Source organism: Budorcas taxicolor, chromosome 1 (genome assembly GCF_023091745.1).
Source record: "Budorcas taxicolor isolate Tak-1 chromosome 1, Takin1.1, whole genome shotgun sequence".
NCBI lineage: Eukaryota > Metazoa > Chordata > Mammalia > Artiodactyla > Bovidae > Budorcas > Budorcas taxicolor.
The window spans coordinates 134,734,951-134,752,071 of record NC_068910.1 but is presented as its reverse complement, the minus strand read 5'-3'; the positions used below and the strand labels follow the sequence as shown (position 1 = coordinate 134,752,071).

Genomic DNA, 17,121 nt, shown 5'->3' with positions numbered 1-17,121 from the left:
CAAAGCGCTTATGTGTTCTTAAAAGGGACTGTTTCCATGATTCCTGACAGGAATATTTTGCTTCATTTCTCCATTTTAGGGGAGGTTATATCAACTTGCATTGAATTGTTTATGAAGACATGGTTGGTTTTCACAAATGAAACTTCATTACTGAGAACCCAACACTGACAACCAGCCTGGCTGTGCTTTTCTAGAGTGGGCTTTTCTAACGTGGTTGTTCATTAGAATCTCCTGGAGAATTTGTTAAAATACAAATTCCCATCCAGTGGGACTACAGTGAGCCTGGGTATCTGCATTTCAACAACCATTCCGGGTGTTCCATGTAGTGGAGACCATTGTTCCAAACTAGATATTTGTATAATTTGGGGGAGTGATGACTCCACTGTGTTTCTCTGCCACACTGAAGATCAAAAGCTATATTATACTTGGACTGTTCTGTCCAAAAAAAATGTAAACACTCCAGATTTTGCATAGTGAACCAGTGAAACAAATACTGTGGTATTTAAGGCCAGTGTCCTAGGTCTCCCCCCTAGCACCACTTAGAGGCTGGACCCTATATCATCCCACTGTTATTCTAATCAAGCACTCTACACACAGGTTCCAGATCTTCAGGCTGGTAGCACGTGGCACTCGGCATCCTGTGTGTTGACTTCTCCGAGCACACCCCTTCTCCCCTCCTCCCACACTGCTACCAGGATACCTGGATCTGTGAACATCTTCCATTCACACACGGCAGATTCACTTCCAGCTCCCCAACTAACGGATGATTATGAAAATAAAGGAAAAGCCAAATTTCTTATATTTCTTTCAGCTAACGGCCAGTTTCCATAGCTGAATTAAAGCACTTGTAGCATTTTAAAACAGCTGCTGTCTTCATTCTACCAGTGCCTTATTAACTAAACTGTGAGTGCAGTAAAATGACCCAAGGCTCAGACAACACAAAACCTTTATTCAAATCTAAGCCACTTGGGTCTTTTTCCCCCTATATTTTGAGCCCCTTTTAGTTGTTACTGATATCTTCTGGTATTCACTGCCTTTGTAAACCAAGTAAATAGAGTAAGTGAAGATACTAGTTATCTAAGTTTTTTCCTGTTGTTAATTGTTCTGGAGTTTCTTTACCAGTGCATGCATTTAAGCCTAAGTCCTCTCTTTTTTATCATGTAGCAGCATTTAAAAGTAACTTTGGATAAAGTCATGTTGTGTATCTGGTCAAGGTAATGTTTTCTCCTTGTCATCACAGGTTTAACCTTATATAATACAAAACATCTGAGCTCAACGCCCAATCCTTCAGGGTCTTTACAAAAGTAAAATGTATTTTAAGTACTTAGAGCCAGACCCCATTATATTTACAGTTCCAAACAGACCCACCAATCATACACCTTGTTTAGAATTTAACTATAAGTATTTTTACTTCTAGTCAATGTTAAACCTCAGTATAATCTCCAGATTATAGAGAACAGTTTGAAATGAAACTCAGCAAAGGCCACTATTTGTCACATATTATGTAAGGAATAATCCCAATCAACATACACAGTGCAGCATTTGGAACATTTGTGACTAATTTTCCCATGGGACTAATTGGACTTTTTAATTTATTTCAAATTCTATACTTCGCATGAAGCCTAATTCATATATTTTACCAAACTAATTCAAATTTATGTTTGAATTGTTACAAAATATTTATGTACAGTTTTGGCTAATAATGAAAGAAAAATATAAAATATATTAAATGTCTTTTCTATGTCAAGATGCAAAATAAGTCATGTTGGAAAATTTTTGTACCCAGTATTTTGTATGTACCTTTTTTTTTTTAAGCTGGAAAGAAAATTTAACAGTTAGCCTTGCTAGACTCTAACATAAGCTGAAGATGGCTTTGTAACACATCCACCTGACCATTTATGAGCTTCCTCTTGAAGCAGCGAGCGTCCTGACACTGAAGAGTGAATGGAGAAGAGGCTGAGTGCCCGCCCACCAGGGCCCCTGCCGGCTGCGGAGACTTTAAGCCAGCAGGCTTCTGGGCTTTGAAACTCATACTAGGTTAGCACTCCAAACAGTTTTCTCTGGAAACAACTCATGGGAGGAGGGGCCTCTGTATTTGACTAGAATAGAGTAGGACACTTAGTAGCTGTAGGTCACTTTCCTTAATAGCTTTTGAAAATATAGTTTCACAGCTAATCAAGGAGTCTGATTTCTCTACTTGGTAACAGTCCAGCAATGACTAATGATAGATGACTGTGCTGATGAGTATGATGAATTTTTTAAAACTAAGCGCTTAAATGGTTATAGAAATGAAGGAAAACATGGATATTTAGAAACGTTTTATATACATATTGCAATAAGATGGTTTATAGCAGATTTCATTTTATTCCTGAAAATGTTATAAACATGTAATTTAGTAAAAAAAAATTTTGTAAAACACTGTCCTATATTTGTATGTGTGTAAATATAATGCATAAGTTCTAAGAATAAATGTCAGTATCATGTATGTTATTTTAAATTGCCTGTATGCCACTTTACATATTAACATTAAAATAAAAGACAACACTTCAGTAGCATAAAATTAAAGGCTGATGTGAAAATGTTCATATCTAAAGTATGGTTTCCTTGGAAAATAAAAGGGTAAATTCTCTGATGGAACATTGGTACAAACTCGTAATAGCCCCTTGAGATCAAAATGTACTTTTTTTAAGGAAGTGTAGATACAAGTATTGTCTTATATTTGGAGTTAGACATGGCTTACTTTTGAAATATTACATATCTGGAAAGCTTTTCTCAGGAATTTCCAACTGTTCTATAATTGTCTTAATGTTCCAAGACAGTTCTGTTCTGATTAATTGAGCCAAGAGTGACCCCATGAGTGGGCTCATGTTCTTTTAAAAGAACATGACTAAGCTTGTTGTGCCAGGTACAAGTTACGATTTTCACATGCGTTACCTTTTTCAGTCTTAATACCCCATAAGATGACAGTCATTAAGTAATAAGCAAAGCAGCTATAGGCCCTGGTATCTCACTTATCAAAAATATCTTCCAACTCATCTCCCCAGTGACCTGTATCCTCTGTCTTTCCTATGTATGGGTTGTATATCCTGACATCTCATTTCTATCTTCCATTTATCATTTATATCCCTACCTATTTTCCAGAAAAGGAGCTGAAGCAGCTTATAATAAGATACATGTTCTTATGTGACATTCCCCATAAAAAAAATAGTAAAGTGATAATAAATTTAAAAGGCAAGCACCAACCTTTATTAAAACTTTACTGTGTATGTATGATGCTAGACTCTTGATAAACACCACCTTGTAGTTCCTACTGAACACCTCACTTTTGCTTTTACTACTAAGTATCATTTTTCATGATAGGCAAATTGAATAGTCAGAATCAGACGTTACAGGAATTACGTTTTAATGCATCACTATAACTAAGATTATGTGCTTTTTTTTTTATGGTGAGCAAGAGCAAAAGGAATCTTCACAAGACTTCTAAAAATACTTCTTCCCAGCAGTTTTTTTTTTTCTCAAGTTATGAAGAAGCCCTAAATCACAGTATAATCCTAATTCAGGGTTTGAAAACTAGTATAGCAGGGAAAGTGACCTAGTGTAACCAAGCCTCACCTAGGAGTATCCAAATAAGAAACAACCCATAGGTGAGTTATCTGTGATGGTAAAAGATATTTCTTAACTCCGTTCAGGTCCTTCCCATCTCCAGAGCACCAACAGAAAAGATAACTTGGTCACTTCTTGCCTCTTCTCTTGTCCTTCTCTTTGCCTTTGCCTTTTACATCCTTGCTGTCATCTTTGTCCTTAGGCATTTTGAAACCACCAATTTCTCTCCGCACCACAGTGCCTCGCCACCAGGCCTGGAGCTGAAAGAGAACAGGGAAGTGAGTATACTTTGTAGTATGCCTGACAAGCTGCATTTTTTTCTACGTAAGGGGATGGTTTTTTCATCAAATAACTTCTGTGAAGATGGTCTCTGAGACACAGAAATGGCCAAGCATACCTTTAAGCAGTGCTAGTCTGTTCTGCAGCTTGAAGTCCTATACTCTAAAGTTCTCAAAGAGTAAAAATAAAAGGAATCTGATTAGGCCTGACTTTGCCTTTGCATGTAGAAACCTGATTATCTGGTACTGCTGTTCTTATGAACATTCAAGTTTCCCAAATCAAAAAACCATTTACTCCAAAAGGGATGCTAGTTACCTGAACCATAGATAACTCTGTCAAAAATGTGCAGATAAACTAAACTATAGATGATTCAAGGTTTCCTGGTGCACTTCAATCTCTAATGATTCAGTTCAGTTCAGTCACTCAGTAGTGTCCAACTCTGTGATCGCATGAACCACAGCTCGCCAGGCCTCCCTGTCCATCACCAATTCCCGGAGTCCACCCAAACCTATGTCCAGCGAGTCGGTGATGCCTTCCATCCATCTCATCCTCTGCCATCCCCTTCTGCCCTCAATCTTTCCCGGCATCAAGGTCTTTTCCAATGAGTCAGCTCTTCGCATCAGGTGGCCAAAGTATTGGAGTTTCAGCTTCAACATCAGTCCTTCCGATGAACACCCAGGACTGGTCTCCCTTAGGATGGACTGGTTGGATCTCCTTGTAGTCCAAGGGACTCAAGAGTCTTCTCCAACACCACAGTTCAAGAGCATCAATTCTTCGGCACTCGGCTTTATAGTCCAACTCACACATCCATACATGACCACTGGAAAAACGATAGCCTTTACTAGACAGACCTTTGTTGGCAAAGTAATGTCTCTGCTTTTCAATTTTAATTTCACAGGTGCAGTCACCATCTGCAGTGATTTTGGAGCCCAGAAAAATAAAGTCAGCCACTGTTTCCACTGTTTCCCCATCTATTTGCCATGAACTGATGGGGCCGGATGCCATGATCTTAGTTTTCTGAATGTTGAGCTTTTAAGCCAACTTTTTCACTCTCCTCTGACTTTCATCAAGAGGCTCTTTTAGTTCTTCACTTTCTGCCATAAGGGTGGTGTCATCTGCATATCTGAAGTTATTGATACTTCTGGCAATCTTGATTCCAGCTTATGCTTCCTCCAGCCCAGTGTTTCTCATGATGTACTCTGCCTATAAGTTAAATAAGTAGAGTGGCAATATACAGCCTTGACGATATACAGCCTTGATGTACTCCTCTTCCTCTTTGGAACCAGTCTGTTGTTCCATGTCCAGTTCTAACTGTTGCTTCCTGACCTGCATGCAGATTTCTCAAGAGGCAGGTCAGATGATCTGGTATTCCCATCTCTTTAAGTATTTTCCACAGTTTATTGTGATCCACAGTCAAAGGCTTTGGCATAGTCAATAAAGCAGAAATACATGTTTAAGGATCAGAACTCACCTTCGAAAAGGATTTAGTTAGCTCCCTTGAATATCTTGGTCATTAGATACAACTGTTGTGAATATAGTCTGGGCTGCTTTAAAATCAGACTAAACCCCAAAGACGGAGCAAATCCACTAATGAAAATAAAAATGGCCTTCAGCTACTTCTTACAGTTTTGCTCTAAATCGAGGAAACTCAACAAATAGAAAACACCATAGAAGCTTAATAAACGCTAACTGTACATCTGACTCTCCTAATGGAAAGCTCAAGTTTGGGTTTAAATACCTGGTCCTGAATGTATTACACTTTAAAGCTTACTTCCTTAGTTCACCCCCTTATACACATCCCAAGCCACAGCTTGCACACCACAGGGCCTCAGCAGATGCTCTTTCAGAGAGAAGGGCAATCCTCAACAGTACGGTTTCAGTGCAGCTGATGTTATATTTGCTTGAAAATATTTCCCACAATCTGACTTGCCAGTTTCACCATCACTAATAAATACAAGTTCATATAAAACTTCTGTTTCTTAACTACTACTTACCCTTTCGCCTTTTTTGAGAAAAGCTCTTATCAAAACCTAGCAGATAGTCTGGGCTAATATAAATAGACCTAAATCAAACCCCTTATCATTATACAATGGAAGTGAGAAATAGTTTTAAGGGACTAGAGTGCCTGATGAACTATGGACAGAGGTTCGTGACACTGTACAGGAGACAGGGATCAAGACCATCCCCATGGAAAAGAAATGCAAAAAAGCAAAATGGCTGTCTGGGGAGGCCTTACAAATAGCTGTGTAAAGAAGAGGAGCGAAAAGCAAAGGAGAAAAGGAAAGATATAAGCATCTGAATGCAGAGTTCCAAAGAACAGCAAGGAGACAGAAAGCCTTCCTCAGCAATCAGTGCAAAGAAATAGAGGAAAACAACAAAATGGGAAAGGCTAGAGATCTCTTCAAGAAAATTAGAGATACCAAGGGAACATTTCATGCAAAGATGGGCTCAATAAAGGACAGAAATGGTATGGACCTCACAGAAGCAGAAGATATTAAGAAGGGTGGCAAGAATACACAGAACTGTACAAAAAGTATCTTCACGACCCAGATAATCATGATGGTATGATCACTCACCTAGAGCCAGACATCCTGGAATCCGAAGTAAAGCGGGCCTTAGGAAGCATCACTACAAACAAAGCTAGTGCAGGTGATGCAATTCCAGTTGAGCTATTTCAAATGCTGAAAGATGATGCTGTGAAAGTGCTACACTCAATATGCCAGCAAATTTGGAAAACTCAGCAGTGGCCACAGGACTGGAAAAGGTCAGTTTTCATTCCAATCTCAAAGAAAGGCAATGCCAAAGAATTTTCAAACTATCGCACAATTGCACTCATCTCACACACTAGGAAAGTAATTTTCAAAATTCTCCAAGCCAGGCTTCAGCAATGCGTGAACCGTGAACTTCCAGATGTTCAAGCTGGTTTAGAAAAGGCAGAACCAGAGATCAAATTGCCAACATCCGCTGGATCATTGAGAAAGCAAGAGAGTTCCAGAAAAACGTCTATTTCTGCTTTATTGATTATGCCAAAGCCTTTGACTGTGTGGATCACAATAAACTGGAAAATTCTGAAAGAGATGGGAATACCAGACCACCTGACCAGCCTCTTGAGAAACCTATATGCAGGCCAGGAGGCAACAGTTAGAACTGGACATGGAACAACAGACTGGTTCCAAAATGGAAAGGAGTACATCAAGGCTGTATATTGTCACCCTGCTTTTTTAACTTCTATGCAGAATACATCATGAGAAACGCTGGGCTGGACGAAGCACAAGCTGGAATCAATATGCCGGGAGAAATACCAATAACTTTAGATATGCAGATGACACCACCCTTATGGCAGAAAGTGAAGAGGAACTAAAAAGCCTCTTGATGAAAGTGAAAGAGGAGAGTGAAAGAGTTGGCTTAAAGCTCAACATTCAGAAAACGAAGATCATGGCATCTGGCAAATAGATGGGGAAACAGTGGAAAGAGTGTCAGACTTTATTTTTCTGGGCTCCAAGATCACTGCAGATGGTGACTGCAGCCATGAAATTAAAAGACGCTTACTCCTTGGAAGGAAAGTTATGACCAACCTAGTCAGCATATTCAAAAGCAGAGACGTTATTTTGCCAACAAAGGTCCATCTAGTCAAGGCTTTGGTTTTTCCAGTAGTCATGTATGGATGTGAAAGTTGGACTGTGAAGAAAGCTCAACGCCGAAGAATTGATGCTCTTGAACTGTGGTGTTGGAGAAGATTCTTGAGAGTCCCTTGGACTGCAAGGAGATCCAACCAGTCCATCCTAACGGAGACCAGTCCTAGGCGTTCTTCGGAAGGAATGACGGTAAAGCTGAAACTCCAGTACTTTGGCCACCTCATGCAAAGAGTTGACTCATTGGGAAAGACTCTGATGCTGGGAGGGATTGGGTGCAGGAGGAGAAGGGGCCAACAGAGGATGAGATGGCTGGATGGCATCACCAACTCGATGGATGTGAGTTTGAGTGAACTCCGGGAGTTGGTGATACATAGGGAGGCCTGGAGTGCTGCGATTCATGGGGTCGCAAAGAGTTGGACACGACTGAACTGAATATAAATAGGATCTTAAGAAGCAGTGGGATATTAAAAAATTCTTTTAAGAGCTCTGTTGATTAGAAATAGTATTCATAAGTGTGACCTCTGGGGACAAGGTCTAGGCTTTGCATCCACTGTTAACCACCTCTTTCCTAGATTAAAAACTGGGGGGCATGTCCTCTTAACTGTCTCCCTGCACCACGGACGATGGCAAATTCCAGTGATTAGGTCATGCTTCCTCACAGATCTCCTGCTCTGTGTTTGATAATAAACAAGAGGTGCTTTGCATTCCTCAGTGTTCAGCCAGTTACAGAACTGAAAAGGCCCCAAGATGCAAAGTATGGTTTTTTACCTTTATGATGCTCCTCAATTCCAAGTCATCCTGTTCTCTCTTCTTCCGGGTCTTCTCCTTTTCTATACGATCTTCAATGATGACTTGTTCATATTCCCTTATCTGCAAAAGTAGACATTAATCGTGTTACAGGACCCAGCCAAGCTGTGGCTCACCCAGACCTGCTTCCCTTGTTCATGCCACATCGCTTGCAGGATCTCAGTTCTCCTACCAGGGACTGAACCCAGGGCCAAGGCAGTGAAAGCCCAGAATTCTAACTACTAGGCCACCAGAGAACTCCCTAACCCTACATTTTTAATTAAAAACTTTAAAATGAACCATACCAAATTAAACCCTCCAAAAAAGAAAAAATTTACTTGATTCCTATATTGTCAGTATTCACGTTAGCTTTATAATTGTCCCCCGAATTTTTTCAGCTTGAATAAATTTGCTTTAAAGTCTTCTAATAAAAATGAAATACTAACTTGATATGTGACTAATGACATCAAAGTAATGTAATAAAAAACTAACAGAAGGCACACCTACAAATAACCATCTTTTAAAAGAAATTTGAGAAGTTCTACACTTGTTCAATGATAAAACCATAATTAGGTTTTATAAATCATTTATAAATTATCTTCAGAGATCCTAAAGTATTAATTAAAATAGTATCTAGCTCAAGGGGTTTTGGATAGCGTTAAAATAAGTTATATATGTAAATCTGGGTTTGATCCCTGTGTTGGGAAGATCCCCTGGAGAAGGGAAAGGTTACCCACTCCAGTATTCTGGCCTGGAGTATTCCATGAACTGTATAGTCCATGGGGTCACAAAGAGTTGGGTATGACTTGAACGACTGAAAAAGAAAAAAGTAAAATACTAGAAAAGTGCCCAGGCCAGATTAAGCCCTATCAGGTGTCGGCTGCTGCTGTTATTGTCCCATCAATGAGGACATCATCATCTTCGGAAAAGAATCCCAGTGGTTGACAGGCACATCTCCACTTCATGACCAAAAACTGTACCCCAGTGATTGCAGCTTAGCTCCCACCCACTCCTCCGTGCTCTGCCTTAATTCTATTGAGACTTCCCCTTCCTTACCGTCTTTGCAAGTTCTTGAAGGTGTGCTAAGTCACTGGCCTTAGCAGATTTGAGGGCATTTAGTTCATTCTGTTTCATTTCTGTGTCCTTATCAAATTTCTCCATCCAGAACTCTAGCTTCTCCTCAAGCTTCTATTTGGAAGGAAAAAAAAAAAAAAAACATTAAAATGTGGCCAGACATGAAACAGTATATACTGTATGAAATCATGTATATGAGTTTCAAGAACAAGCATGACTTCTATAGGGAAAGAAGTCAGAATAATGGTTACTTTGGGGAGGGGCGGGGATTGGTGGTTTATTGATTGGGAATGGGGTGGGAGGGAAACTTCAGGGATGCTGAAGCTTCTATTTGGAAAAGAAAAAAACATTAAAATGTGGTCAAACCTTTGACAAGTCTTAGCAAGAAACACAGAACACACAAACTTTTAAAAATAAAGGATGGAAAAGATGAGTTCAGAAATAAAATTTAAATTGTAAGAGACTACAGCGCATATCTTTGTACTAATAAATTCAAAACGAATATTTTGATGAAATGGATTATTTCCAGGAAGACATAAGTTACCAAACATGACTCAAAAAGAGTTTTTTTAAGTAATGACATCATTAATCATTAAAAAAACTGAAAAGGGAGCCAAACATCTCTCCTTTACCCAACCAGACTGTTTATGACTGAATTTTACCAGTTTCAAGGAACAGGTAATAATCTATTTTGTTCTATTTCTATTAAGCTAGTTAGCATAACTGATCACAGTATAACAAAGAAGCACCAAAAATGAATCTATAGAATAATCTCATTTATGGAATACATAAATACAAAATTAAAATCTATAATTCTAACAGTCTAGTAAAAGAATCATAAATTATGAAGAGTAGATTTATCCCCCATATTTAAAGATGATTCAACATCAACAAGTCTACTAATATATTTTAACTTATTAACACATTAAAAGAAATCATATCTTCTCAATGGATTTTTAAAAAATCCATCTCATAAAACTCAATCAATCTTCATTCCTGATTAAGAAGAAAAAAAAAAACTTAGCAAGATGTGACTAAAAGGAAACTTTATTAACTTGATAAGGCTTACCTTCCATAAACCTACACCCCAAATGTCATAAAATCCCCATTTGTGTCAGTTATCAATTTCTTGCCTCTCAATTCCAAATTACCCTTCACTGACTAGCTTTGTAAGACTGGATGATTGCAGCAAACACTTCTTTCTGCAAACTGGCACAGTATTCAGCTTTGTCAGTAGAGGGTGCTAGAGGGACATGACAAGAGCTTCTCTCCTTGGTTCCCACTGCTTCTGCCTTTGTGTCTGGGCACAGCTGATGGTGTCACGGATGTGACATACTCAATGGCACTTGTTCACCAACTTTTACTAACACAACAGACAGAGTCTTGCTTGCCAAACACAGTCTACAGTTCCCTGCTTGCCAGCTTTACCCCACTAACTGTAAACCAGCTCTGACCCAGGCAACAAAGCAAATATTTATTCCTCCCTTGGACACTTTCCTCCAGCCCTAGAGTTCTCTTGTATCCCTCCTTTTTAGCCAATCCCTTATTAGCAGTTAATGATTCTTTTTTTAATATGTTCCCTGCTCAAATTACCAATGTGGTTTCTGTCCCCTAACTGAACGATAATGATACAGAATTATTATCAAAACTAGTTTGTCTCCCACCTTCTCATTCATGTGTCTCACTAAGTCATCTAAAATCCTTGCTTCTGTTCATCAGATACAATCGGCATAACACAGTAAACTACTAGGGGGTGTCGTGGAAAGTCAAAGCAGGCGATGATCTCTGCAACCATAATGTGGCAGAGAGCAGAAACGACACAGCCCTGATGCGACTGTGAGTGTGTACTGCCGGCCCAGCCAGGTAAAAGTAAACTGTTTCTGCAGTTTTTTCCAAATGAGTTTGGAGACAGGGAGTTTAGTCAAGTTAACAGCTGCCGTTCAAGATTTTCTCCAGGAAAGATGTGACGTCTGGAACAGTGTCTGCAGTTGCAGTCACCGTTCGATTATATTTACATTAGTCCACAGTCACTCTGCAAGATCATTAACAGCACAGGCCAAACAGCTGACTTCAACGGGGACGTGATAAATGTCACTACCTCCACTTCGAAGCCTTTGATGTTGGCATTAATTTCAGCAGTTACACTGAGACTGCAGTACTGCTAATGTTCACTATCTTGGTAGGGATGGGAAGTCCCAGAGGCTTCTACTAGGCCCTTCCTATCATAATGGCCCTCACTCCATGAATCAGGAGCCAAGGTGAAAATTCTGTCACCAGCTATGTCTTACTCCAACCATATGTTCAGTAACTGGGGAAAATAACCACAGAGTGGATCCGTAGAAAAGTGAGCCCAGAGTAAATCAGACTTAAGTCTCCATCTATCACTTGATCATCGTAATCGCCCATTTTGAGAAGGGTCCACAGTGATGCCTTGAATCCCCAGGAATTAGCATCAATTCAGAGCCAATGTTTAGTGACCTTGGAAGGTCTGGGTATTTTCTTTTTTCCAGTGCATAGTCACTCTAATAAGTAGGTCCTTAGGGTAAGGCTTAGAGGAAGATTCAATTGCATTACTTGTACAAGTGAACAATTGCTACTGAGTTTATCTTCAGGGGGACCTGCCGCCCTCAATCAAGGGGCTCTGGGTCTGTGAATTTACTTAGTTTGGAAACTGGGTGAGAGGCCATGACTCTTCATTGTGGTGATTCAAATCAAGTTTTTGGCTATTAGATTTGGACTTTTTCTCTGTTGTATAGATAAAGTACTGCTTTCTCCCAGCACCTCCCTGTAGTTAAATGCAGCCACATGTCCTCTGGCACTCCATGATCCTATCAACTCCACTGAAATCAGGAGTGGTATCACCCGTGGTCTTACCTGGCCTACATAAGAAACCAAGCACAGGGCTTTTCAAGGATGCAAGTATTCCCCTAACTAAGAAGCTGAAGTTGAACGGTTCTATGAAGACCTACAAGACCTTTTAGAACTAACACCCAAAAAAGATGTCCTTTTCATTATAGAGGACTGGAATGCAAAACTAGGAAGTCAAGAAACACCTGGAGTAACAGGCAATTGGCCTTGGAGTACAGAATGAAGCAGGACAAAGGCTAATAGAGTTTTGCCAAGAGAACGCACTGGTCATAGCAAACACCTTCTTCCAACAACACAAGAGAAGACTCTACACACGGACATCACCAGATAGATGGTCAACACCAAAATCAGATTGATTATATTCTTTGCGGCCAAAAATAGAGAAGCTCTACACAGTCAGCAAAAACAAGACAGGGAGCTGACTGTGGCTCAGATCATGAACTCCTTATTGCCAAATTCAGACTTAAATTGAAGAAAGTAGGGAAAACCACTAGACCATTCAGGTATGACCTATATCAAACCCCTTAAGATTATACAGTGGAAATGAGAAATAGATCAAGTGACTAGATCTGATAGAGTGCCTGATGAACTATGGACAGAGGTTTGTGACATTATACAGGAGACAGGGATCAAGACCATCCCCAAGAAAAAGAAATGCAAAAAAAGCAAAATGGCTGTCTGAGGAGGCCTTACAAATAGCTGAGAAAAGAAGAGAAGCAAAAAGCAAAGGAGAAAAGGAAAGATATAGGCATCTGAATGCAGAGTTCTAAAGAATAGCAAGGAGAGATAACAAAGCCTTCCTCAGTGATCAGTGCAAAGAAATAGAGGAAAACAATAGAGTGGAAAAGACTAGAGATCTCTTCAAGAAAATTAGAGATGCCAAGGGGACATTTCATGCAAAGATGGGCTCAATACAGGACAGAAATGGTATGGACCCAACAGAAGCAGAAGATATTAAGAAGGGTGGCAAGAATACAGAGAAGAACTGTACAAAAAGGATAATCACAATGGTGTGATCACTCACCTAGAGCCAGACATCCTGGAGTGTGAAGTCAAGTGGGCCTTAGGAAGCATCACTACGAACAAAGCTAGTGGAGGTGATGGAATTCCAGTTGAGCTATTTCAAATGCTGAAAGATGATGCTGTGAAAGTGCTACACTCAATATGCCAGCAAATTTGGAAAACTCAGCAGTGGCCACAGGAATGGAAAAGGTCAGTTTTCATTCCAATCCCAAAGAAAGGCAATGCCAAAGAATGCTCAAACTATCGCACAATTGTACTCATCTCACACGCTATTAAAGTAATGCTCAAAACTCTTCAAGTCAGGCTTCAGCAATACGTGAACCATGAATTTCCAGATGTTCAACCTGGTTTTAGAAAAGGCAGAGGAACCAGAGATCAAATGGCCAACATCCACTGGATCATTGAAAAAGGAAGAGAGTTCCAGAAAAATATCTATTTCTGCTTTATTGACTATGCCAAAGCCTTTGACTGTGTGGATCACAACAAACTGGAAAATTCTGAGAGATGGGAATACCAGACTACCTGACCTGCCTCTTGAAAAATCTGTATGCACGTCAGGAAGCAACAGTTAGAACTGGACATGGAACAACACACTGGTTCCAAATCGGGAAAGGAGTACGTCAAGGCTGAATATTGTCACCCTGCTTATTTAATTTATATGCAGAGTACATCATGAGAAACGCTGGGCTGGATGAAGCACAAGCTGGAATCAAGATTGCCAGGAGAAATAACCTCAGATACGCAGATGACACCACACTTTTGACAGAAAGAGAACTAAAAAGCCTCTTGATAAAAGTGAAAGAGGAGAGTAAAAAAGTTGGCTGAAGCTCAACATTTAGAAAACTAAGATCATGGCATCCAGTCCCATCACTTTGTGGCAAATAGATGGGGAAACAGTGGTAGACTTTATTTTGGGGGGCTCCAAAATGACTGCAGCCTTGAAATTAAAAGATGCTTACTCCTTGGAAGAAAAGCTATGACCAACCTAGATAGCATATTAAAAAGCAAAGACATTAGTTTGTCAACAAAGTTCCATCTAGTCAAGGCTTTGGTTTTTCCAGTAGTAATGTATGGATGTGAGAGTTGGACTATAAAGAAAGCTGAGCGCAGAAGAATTGATGCCTTTGAAGTGTGGTATTGGAGAAGACTCTTGAGAGTCCCTTGGACTGCAGGGAGATCCAACCAGTCCATCCTAAAGGAGATTAGTCCTGGGTATTCATTGGAAGGACTGATGTTGAAGCTGAAACTCCAATACTTTGGCCACTTGATGCGAAAAGCTGACTTATTTGAAAAGACCCTGATGCTGGAAAAGATTGAAGGCAGGAGGAGAAGGGGATGACAGAGGATGAGATGGTTGGATGGCATCACTGACTCAATGGACATGAGTTTGGGTAAACTCCAGGAGTGGGTGAGGGATAGGAAGGCCTGGCATGCTGCAGTCCATGAGTCGCAAAGAGTTGGACACGACTGAGCAACTGAAGTGAACTGAACTGGATGCATTAGCAAAGAACTGTCTTCTAAGAAGGAGTGTCTCACAGAAACTTGTTAGAGGTGGGTGTTTGAGTTGGTGTTAGGCCACACATGATAAATTCACATTGTATTCTTATCTCCCTAAGTCTTTTGAATTCTCTGCTCCGTCATAGCAAAGAACCACTGACATCTCCACTTCATTAAATGAGTCCAGGTTTTAGTTAACCAATCAAGCTAACTGTTAAGAGTCATCTCCAGCTGCACAAGCTAACACATTAAATCCAGAATCTCTAGTAAACAGGTCGACATCAATGAACTCGACCTAATCCAGTGTTCTATTCTACCTTCCTTGGCCCAGCAACCTTAGAATCCATTCTCATACCTGTCTCCTGGGCTTATGCCAATATATATTAGTAAAGTCTTGTAATTCTTTTAGAATGTAAGTTATATCCTTCTAAGTTATAGTCATCTGAGTTATCTATGAGCCTGGAACCCGCTGAGATTTGACTCTAGTGATGGAACCACGGACAAAAGGGGTGATTGCACTAGGTCTTGAGAGATAGCAGCCCCTTTCCAAGGCATCTGCCTCAGATGAAGTTATTATCACAGGGTTTTCAGGGAAAATAAGACTAATCTACTCAGACATAGGAGGGCAGGCTACTTCCACCAGCAAGAGAGGCTTACGGTGACTTGGGTGTTCAAGAAATAAATTACGTACCAGGAATTCCCATTCCAAGTTGCAGGGTCCTATTTTTTCCCAAGGAACCCTAACGTGCACATGAGAAACTCGTCATGACCATGAATGAATTCACGTGTAATACTGACTGAAACATCATTAAAACCACCAATAGAGAGACACTGCCACATTATCACTTTAGTAATACTGCTAAACATTACACGTGCCATTCTATGCATACAATAAGCCACAGAATGGAAACGGATATATAAATAATGAGAGGGAAAACAGGAAACTGCTATTATTTACAGTCAATAGGAGAAGGGGGTGACATAGGATGAGATGGTTGGATAGCATCATTGACTCAAAGGATATGAGTTTGAGCAAACTCAGGGAGATGGTGAAGGGCAGGAAAGAAAGTCTGGCACGCTGCAGTCCATGGGCTTGCAGAGTCAGATACGACTTAGCAACAGGACGACAACAGCAAGATTTTCTACCCAGAAAATCCAAATGAACCAACTCAAAAACCATTAAAAACTAATATGAGGGGACATAAGGAATCTAGAACAATATACAAAAATGAATAGCCTTTCCATATACTATGTACTTAGTGGCATGTCCACTGAGAGAAAGATGGTTACCTAAACCTTGGTATATCCCCTCTTTGGCATATTGTACAGCAAGTATACTGCTTTAGAAAAAATTAAAGACAATGCAAATTTTTTTTAAAAACTGGGTCTGGAAAAAAATATATACTATGATTCAATTTATGTCAAAACAAATATAAATACTAAAACAAGTAAGCATTTAGGTATATACTCAAGAACATACATGAAAAGAAAGATATGGAAGAAATACTTGAAAAGGGGAGTAATTAAGAGAGTTTTCGCTTTTAAAAATCTATATATTTCTGCACTGTTTCAAATTTTTCATTAAAACGTATCTATGTATTGCTTATGTTATTAGGCTGAAGTTCTGGGTAACACTAACTTTATCCATCCAACATCCATTTATCCACCAACTCATCTGACTGTTATCAAATACTTGCTCTATATCTAACATTTGAGGTAGGTAACATACTTCATAATCTGAAATTGCAGAGGTACAGGTTCTACTAGCCCACTGATATGTTCTTCAGTAAAGCCCTGTGAGACAGCATCTAGAAATTATCTTCTTTAACCACAAATTTGGAATTATTTACTAAAATTTCATCAGCTTTCTCAAAGGTAGGCTATATCATGAGTAAGTTGGAAAATTTTTTCCTTATTCAGCCTACAGAGATATTCTGAAAGGTTCCTTCCATTCAGCTTGTTTTGTTACTAGTATTGGAAATACTAATTCAAACCATTTCAGTCACATAATTTATATAATTATATGAATAATTTCATAATTCACATAATAAGAAATAGTGAGTAAATAAATATGTGGAAAAAATGGTCAGTTCCATTAGTAAGCAAAAAAAAAAAAAAAGGCAAAATAAAACAATCCATGAAACTAGCAGACTTAAAAAAAAAAATCTAAAGCAGTTAGTTCCGTTGAGGATACCTTCAAATTAATACCTGTATCCATTGCTGATGTCAGTGTAAAACAGAGACTACTAGCAATATTTATCAAAAGTCACAAAATACCAGTCTCTCAAATAATAATCTCATGCTTGAGATTTACTTTTAGCAAATAATTGCAGTGAAGAAAACAGTAATTTGGGCC

General features: G+C 39.4%; 1 protein-coding gene across 1 annotated transcript in view; it reads right to left on the bottom strand.

The window, feature by feature from the left end:
* Positions 1-3,731: 3,731 nt before the first annotated feature.
* IQCG (IQ motif containing G) overlaps positions 3,732-17,121 on the bottom strand; it is a 42,075-nt gene continuing 28,685 nt past the window's right edge. The window contains exons 8-10 of the mRNA XM_052647539.1: positions 9,360-9,491; positions 8,286-8,387; positions 3,732-3,863 (exon numbers count right to left, since the gene is read on the bottom strand). Coding sequence (XP_052503499.1) covers positions 3,732-3,863; positions 8,286-8,387; positions 9,360-9,491 — 366 coding nt within the window. The remainder of the gene's footprint in view (positions 3,864-8,285; positions 8,388-9,359; positions 9,492-17,121) is intronic.